Raw genomic sequence first — 8,001 nt, 5'->3', positions numbered from 1 at the left:
TGCGAGCTTCTAAAACAAGATCAAAGCGAAAGTAAGATCATAGCAAGACAAGACAAGAAAGCCAGGCGCGTTGAAAGCCATAGTTCACATAGCAGTTGCATTTGAGTTCTCGTAACATTTTCCAGTTGTTTGGCATCGCTATATGGTCAGGTTTGGCTCGTGTATGTCCTGCCGTTTTCCAGATGCTGACCGGACCGCTGTTCCTGTGGCGTGCTGGCAGCTTGTGTTGCATAACATTCGACTGTTAACAAATACCGGAAGCCAGAAAAAAAAGACCGGAGGCCACTAGAACCACTGATACTTGCAGGATTACGTGTCCAGAAATACCGAAAAGCATGAAAACAAAATTGCTTGAGTTCATTGGTGTAACGTTTCAATCAATCTGACATAGAGCATTGGAGAAAGCAGGCAAAGCTTTTTAAAAGCTACGACCCCCTGGCTGCATCCATTTGGCCTTCAAGTACTGGTGCCTGCAAACGATACAAGTCACGCATAGACGCATTGTAATAGCATCCTTGTGTGTAAGAACATCATAGGGCAGCTGAGAGCTGGCGGCATTTTCAAGCTGTCATCACAGCCAATCAAGCAATTGTGATTATGGCACGATGTGAGTTGTAATGATATTGCTGCAACTCTCAGAGTTGTTGGGAGTTTTAGAAGCCTCTAATACGTCACAACGCGGTTCCGCACCGGTCTCACCTCCTGATTTCACGCGGTCACCTCATCTCAAGACGCCACGCATAGTATTCCAAGAATTGTGCAACATGCATAGTGAATTTAACGGGAAGGTCTTGACGAAAAAATACACAACGGACAGAGTTATTGAGTGCTCATAAGACCATAGATAGGCGAAACTCGCCAATACAGATTTAAGAAAGCTTGGGACCAACTGTTGATGCGACGATACTGGTGTTTCCCACAACACTCGATAGGTGGCGGTGGCGACTAGCCGGCAGCGGCACCACCGGTCGGCGGCTCCTCCATTGCCCCCCCCAGATCAGCGCACTCCCCCGCACGAGAACGGCCGTCCGCAGTCGGCGCGCCGCCGTCAAGGACCGTCGCCAGGGAGCTTGCACTTTGAAAAGCAAGGTAGCTACAACACCTATCAGAGTTGTGTTGGTGTATTTCCTGACAAGGTACGCACTCTTGGATTCTGTACCGGACACAACATCCAAGAACATTGACATACATAACGCGTCTTAAAATACAGTCTGAACGTTAATATTTGTATGATTGTTGACTGATGCAGTAAGCAAGTTGGGATCGGTCGGCATGATTTATCAGTGGAGCTAACATCTCTGGAGATGGAACCTGAACATACTGCCACGAGCAAATATTACGAACTTCTCCCAAACATTTTTTGCCTGTAACGGTATACACAGGATTATCTAGTTACAAACACACATGTACAGCCATGCGACACACAGTCACTGTATGTGCAACAGCTGGAAACATGCCAATCAGACCACTGCTGGATGACTTCGTCCGTGTCCAGTACGCTCTCAGGTCTTCTTTCAGGCAGAGTCGAGGAGGAAGGGCGGGGTGCCACCAGCACATGACACCCACCGTGTCGCCACTCCGAACAGTGACCCGGGAAATGCAACGCATCTAGCCTGACACTGAAGCGCGTGGGCTTGTTGTACGACTCCCTGCTCGCGGCCATGCGTCGGCGCCGTGGAGCCGCTCAGACGGCTCTGCCGAAGGGCGCCTGGTCGATGGCGAACCTCAGCCTGCGGCGGCCGGCGCCGAACCGACCAGCTCCGAAGCGGCGGCCCAGTCCGGCTACGCACTGCTTCCGCTTGATGTTGGCCTCGATAGCCACGTCCACCATGTCGTTGCCGAGGAAGAAGTCGGTGGCCACGACGCTGGCGCTGTGCCACCATTCGTCGCGGAACCACTTGGTGACCTCGGGGTTGACCTTCTCCGCCAGGTCCCGCAGGCCGCGGTTGGGGATCAGGATGTCCCAGGGGGACGGCGTCAGCTCGGCCATGGCGGCCCACTGCGGCCCTCCGGCGCGCTCCACCATCTGCTGCCGCAAGTAGCCGTACAGCTCCGACACCGACCGCTTGTTGCCCCAGGCCTGCCGCCAGAGGACAGGTCAGGTCAGGTCAGGCCATGATCGCTCGTCCCGAATCTGCCAGGGCTGGGGCACAACTGTATGTTTCCAGGCCCGTAACTAGGTGTTGAAAATATAAACTTATATTGGGTCTTATGAATCTTTTGGTTCTGTTCGGTTTAGGCATTTAATTTCGGTCGAAATGATCATTGAACGCCTAAAGTCTCGATGGGTGAATGTGGCATGGGATCTCCAGATCCGCCACAGTAATTTTCAATGGATTTATGATGGTTTTAATATTTTTCCACCGGAACAAATTCATTTACGGCTGCTTTATCGCACCAGCTCGTCCCAGCGTTCTCCATTCGTGCCTGGCACACACACGTCTACGGTCCGCTGGTCCTTTGTGCGTTGTGCGCGACCGGTAACTGCAAGCACACATACTGCGAGCATACCTGCATAAGTGTGTGAGAATGCAGAAGACTAAAGCCTGACGTTGAGGTAAAGCAAAACAAACCGAACAAACTGGGCAAGGAACGGACCTCCAACGCGTTACGCTTTTATGGGAACTTTGGTCTTGATGCGCTAGAATTGTTTGCCAGATCCAAGCCTGGCATACTTGCTATTTATCTTTATTTTAAGCGGCACCAGGACACTACAAACTGTTGCGCTTTGAAACAGTCTGGAAGATAAGCTTAAGACACCAGAAAAGTGGGACCTGGCGCCATTAGCAAATTGGCCTGCCGCTCAGGGATAGACGTTCAGACAGGCATCAAATTCCCAAGTCCCAAATTTACTTGGAAAGTATTGGAGGTACCTCAGCCAAATACTCGTCGCGAGAGCCCGTACAGTTACCGACAGCACCATAACGTCCATGTTTTCCAAGCACCTGAAGCGTGCCCCCCCCCCCCCCCTCCCGTTTCCACGCCCTTGTCTGAGAACGTGAGCAGCCGTTAATTCCGTTAGGTGCAGCAGACAGCCAATCTGGGCAGCCGATTGCCGACATGGCGCCATTACTCCGGCTGGAGCCTGACACTGCAGAGGGTGGGTATGTCCCCCATCCCCGAATGCCTGACCTTTGAACGTCTGACGTCGTGTTTGTAGCGTCAGACGCACCCGACGCCGGCGGGTTTAGGCCACTGCACGCGCTCCCGCCAGAATGTCACGCAATCAGTATAGCGAGTGTTCACCGCAAGCACGATGACTATAACCCTTCGCATCGGTGTATGCGGACATGTACACACATATGCGTAACTGCGTAAGGTTCATAAGAAAGCACAACCCGAAAGAAAGATTTGACATGTAGCTGTATTAAAACTACTTGTGCACGTGTGCTACCTGATTTGAGGCCACTTATATCTCTCGGCCCAACCCGTTCGATAGTTTCACACGCAAGCAAGGGGAGGTGGCGTAATGGCCGAATGGTTAGCCCGTCGGACTCCACGTGAGGCTCCGGGATGGTTAGACCGTCGGACTCCCACTTGGGGCCCCGGGATGGTTAGCCCGTCGGACTCCCACGTGAGGCTCCGGAATAGTTAGACCGTCGGACTCCCATGTGAGGCTCCAGGATGGTAAACCCGTCGGACTCCCACGTGAGACTCCGGGATGATAAACCCGTCGGACTCACACGTGAGGCTCCGGGATGGTTAGACCGTCGGACTCCCGTGTGAGGCTCCAGGATGGTAAACCCGTCGGACTCCCACGTGAGACTCCGGGATGATAAACCCGTCGGACTCACACGTGAGGCTCCGGGATGGTTAGACCGTCGGACTCCCACGTGAGGCCCCGGGATGGTTGGTCCGTCGGACTCCCACGTGAGGCTCCGGGATGGATAGCCCGTCGGACTCCCACGTGAGACTCCGGGATGGTTGGTCCGTCGGACTCCCACGTGAGGCTCCGGGATGGTTAGACCGTCGGACTCCCACGTGAGACTCCGGGATGGTTAGCCCGTCGGACTCCCACGTGAGGCTCCGGGATGGTTAGACCGTCGGACTCCCACGTGAGGCTCCGGGATGGTTAGACCGTCGGACTCCCACGTGAGGCTCCGGGATGGTTAGACCGTCGGACTCCCACGTGAGACTCCGGGATGGTTAGACCGTCGGACTCCCACGTGAGGCTCCGGGATGGTTAGACCGTCGGACTCCCACGTGAGGCTCCGGGATGGTTAGACCGTCGGACTCCCACGTGAGACTCCGGGATGGTTAGACCGTCGGACTCCCACGTGAGGCTCCGGGATGGTTAGACCGTCGGACTCCCACGTGAGACTCCGGGATGGTTAGACCGTCGGACTCCCACGTGAGACTCCGGGATGGTTAGACCGTCGGACTCCCACGTGAGGCTCCGGGATGGTTAGACCGTCGGACTCCCACGTGAGGCCCCGGGTTCCAATCCCGGTTGCGCCAAGGTCATTGAGTTCCAATATGGTCGATGCAGTCGTAGACACTTCATGAAATGTACGTGACGACGTACGTCGCGTTCCCAAAATGAAGCAACGTGGCAGTACAACGTCTGAAATGCTCTTAATTCAAATGTCAAATTTTTCAGTCATTGCTGATATCGATTTCCAATGCTCAGACAGTTATTTCATTAACGCCTGTGTCTCAAAGACAGCAAACGTGTACTGCTGATGAGCTCCACACATACAGCGCAGGGAGCAGCGATGCAGTCAGCGGGCACCATACAGCTACCAGCTGTCGGGCAGCCCACCTGCGGTATGGTCGGCCAGAGATACTCGTTCCTCCTTCGCGCCTGCCAGTCGGCGTATGACACGATCAGCCGCTTGTCGGAGGCCCACAGCTCCCCCATGGTGACGTCATACACCCGCGGCGCCATCCAACGGGAGAGCTCCATCATCAGATACTGCACAAACTGGTCGTGCACCTGGAAATAGCAAGAGTGGTGCACGAAATGTGTAGCTGAAAAAACACCGAAGCAATTAATCGTGAGGAACGTCCACAATCTTGAATCCTGGCGCGAACACCTTCATCTTTAAGCAATGACGTATATGTTGCAGTTTTCTACCCATGTCTGCATAATCGGCAAAGTGAATATCAACCATCAATTGTTCGGGATGATCTAGGCGTTCTTGAGATTTGAGGTCGCTTTCTTGTAATTAGGAGTCTAAGACGTGAAACGCACGCCATGCGTTTATAAATGTCAGGCATGGGTGGAGCTTTTTACTTGACTGGGGGTGGCCTTAGCCTCCGTCTCAGAGGAAGTCTTGACCCCTTGAATACTTGCTTAGAATCGCAAGCTATCCGCCAAAACGTCTCTGCAATAGAACAACAAAACCCTTATCTATCAGGGAAAACCCGGTTTTACACTCGACCGAGGGATGTGCCATCTGGCTGCATCAAGTCCCTTAGTAGACATGTGCTTTCTGGCTTGAGGCCACGTATATCTCCTAACCCAACTCGTTTCACAGTTTCACATGCAAGCAACGGGAGAGGCGTAATGGCCGAATTGTTGGACCGTCGGACTCCCACGTGAGGTCCCGGGTTCCAATCCCGGTCGCGCCATGGCCTTTGAGTGCTAACATGGCCATTGCACCCGTTGGCTCCTTCCACAAAGACATTTTACGAGGCTCCGCTGATGTTGTCGGGTCAGGTTGCAAAACTGGAATACAAAGTATCGCTTTAACCGCACCTCATGTTAAAGACAACTAGCTGGTCCCCAGGGGCACACCACTTACCGTGCTGCTCTCAAAGCCGACGGGGAAGCGGTGAAAGTCGAGGATTACAACTTCGCGACTGTTGTTCATGAACCATTTGACCTGGTTGATGATTAAGTTGATGGGCCTCACGGGGAAGAAGTCGTGGTAGATCCAAAACGGCTTTCTGGCAACAACGACCAACATGCGTACCAGGCGGATAACATGATATCATTTCTCTGCTATGATGCGATAATTCTCTGCTCTGTTATACTCGCACTGTTAGCAAGCAATGTTCTTTATCTAAGCAACGTGGCTATGCACATCCAAACTTGGTTCCAGCAAGTGCCATTCTCCTCCAACATACATCATTAACACCCCTCGCACTTCGGGTCATCCTACAAGAACCAACGAGACCGCCACCTACCATAATGGCATGTGGTATACCTCACGCGACCACACGACGTGTACCTCAAACCACACATCGCTTACAAAAGCCGTAGCATGCCGTCCACATCACGACACCTCAAACCGTAAGTGATGGTCGTGCACCGCACCACACCACAGGCCGTGCGTGTGACGTGCCGCTCGGAGGACTGGTGCCCGATATGAGTGACGTGCCACTCGGAGGACTGTTGTCCGGTAGCGAGTGACATACCGCTCGGCGCACTGGTGCCCGATGCGTGTGACGTGCCGCTCGGAGGACTGGTGTCCGATACGAGTGACATACCGCTCGGAGCACTGGTGCCCGATGCGTGTGACGTGCCGCTCGGAGGACTGGTGTCCGATACGAGTGACATACCGCTCGGAGGGCCGGTGCCCGATGCGAGTGACATACCGCTCGGAGCACTGGTGCCCGATGCGTGTGACGTGCCGCTCGGAGGACTGGTGTCCGATACGAGTGACATACCGCTCGGAGCACTGGTGCCCGATGCGTGTGACGTGCCGCTCGGAGGACTGGTGTCCGATACGAGTGACATACCGCTCGGAGGGCCGGTGCCCGATGCGAGTGACATACCGCTCGGAGCACTGGTGCCCGGTGCGTGTTACGTGCCGCTCGGAGGACTGGTGTCCGATACGAGTGACATACCGCTCGGAGCACTGGTGCCCGGTGCGTGTTACGTGCCGCTCGGAGGGCCGGTGCCCGATGCGAGTGACATACCGCTCGGAGCACTGGTGCCCGATGCGTGTGACGTACCGTTCGGAGGGCCGGTGCCCGATGCGCAGGTCCAGGTAGCGGTTGCCGAACATCAGCTGCGACCAGACGTCCTCATCCTGCGTGGCCACCAGCTTGAACACGATGTTGCGGGAACGCTTGTAGGTGCCGCTGTTGTGCGTGCCGGGGATCATCACCTGATCCAGCGACATGGTCGACAGCGTCTGCCTGCGCGTAACAGGCCGGCGACGCCTGCGTTATGGCGCGGCGAGGTTTTGTGCCCGGACTCCGCAAGTCTGGGTAAGTATCTCAGAACTCCCGGACACTCTCTTGTCCTTTGGCGATGTCATGGGACGGTAGTTATCTTGGCGCACTTTGGGGTTTGCGTGGTTGCCCGGACCATCCCGGGGCTCCCAGTCGTCTCAGACGACTTTCGTTGTTCGAGGGTCGGCTCCCCGCGGCCTCCAACGAATGGTGTTTTTGGATTTAGTGTGAGCCTCTTAGTTGAACGAATTTCTGGGACCAAGGCCCACCATAAGCAGTGCTTGTAGAGTGAGTCCTGACATTGCCATCGGATTGTGAAACACCAGGCCAACAGCAGAAGTTTGTGGCAGACGTTTAAGGGAGCGTAATGCTCGGCACGGTCCAGCCCACCCTCGGACGTGAGCTGACCTTTCGCGGTATGAAGTGTCATCCATGAAAGCCAGAGATAAATTAGTGAGGGAGGATCGGGCTCGATGGCAGCAAAGCCTACAATGGCATCAGTACGTGAATGGCGATGTCATGATGATATGACGCAACGGCGTATCTCGTCTGGCAGCCGATGAGTAGAGCTTTCTGTAAGATGAGCTAAGATTAGCCGACAACATCACGTCCTACGTAAGAAACACGCCGGTCACGTGTAAGAAGCAGACGACGCGGCATGCAAAGAAAAGCGAGTATATTTGAATGCGTAATTATCGACCTACGAACCGATTAGTCAGGGGGTGGGTATTATCAACGACATCACAGCAAGAACAGAGGGGTGGAAGTACAAGCCGTATGTACCCCCTCCCCCACCTACTGGATCGCGCAGCACAAAGGCGCTCAGAACCATTCAGAGGAGCTGCACTCCTGTAAAAGAAGACTTGGTGACGGAAA

The 8,001-nt window shown here is 54.5% G+C and overlaps 1 protein-coding gene across 1 annotated transcript; it reads right to left on the bottom strand.

Moving 5' to 3' along the window:
• Nucleotides 1-1,105: 1,105 nt before the first annotated feature.
• Nucleotides 1,106-7,559, bottom strand: LOC119098060 (PI-PLC X domain-containing protein 1). The gene is made up of 5 exons (XM_037220988.1): nt 7,534-7,559; nt 6,904-7,089; nt 5,748-5,892; nt 4,763-4,936; nt 1,106-2,080 (listed from the first exon to the last, which is right to left on the bottom strand). Exons 1-5 carry the CDS (start codon nt 7,557-7,559, stop codon nt 1,685-1,687), a joined length of 927 nt encoding a protein of 308 aa, XP_037076883.1. The 3' UTR covers nt 1,106-1,684.
• Between the last annotated feature and the right edge of the window lie 442 nt (nt 7,560-8,001).

This window comes from Pollicipes pollicipes, unplaced genomic scaffold (genome assembly GCF_011947565.3).
Source record: "Pollicipes pollicipes isolate AB1234 unplaced genomic scaffold, Ppol_2.1 Scaffold_4740;HRSCAF=5597_pilon_pilon_pilon, whole genome shotgun sequence".
Taxonomy (NCBI): domain Eukaryota; kingdom Metazoa; phylum Arthropoda; class Thecostraca; order Pollicipedomorpha; family Pollicipedidae; genus Pollicipes; species Pollicipes pollicipes.
This window is presented reverse-complemented; position numbering and strand designations above follow the sequence as displayed.

Bases quoted from the DNA above. Each gene is read 5' to 3' on its own strand.
- LOC119098060 (XM_037220988.1), bottom strand. From the start codon at position 7,559: ATGGATGACACTTCATACCGCGAAAG. The intron at 7,090-7,533 runs GTCAGCTCACGT...TGTTACGCGCAG, and splicing joins GACACTTCATACCGCGAAAG to GCAGACGCTGTCGACCATGT. The intron at 4,937-5,747 runs GTAAGTGGTGTG...TGCTATTTCCAG, and splicing joins TCGGCTTTGAGAGCAGCACG to GTGCACGACCAGTTTGTGCA.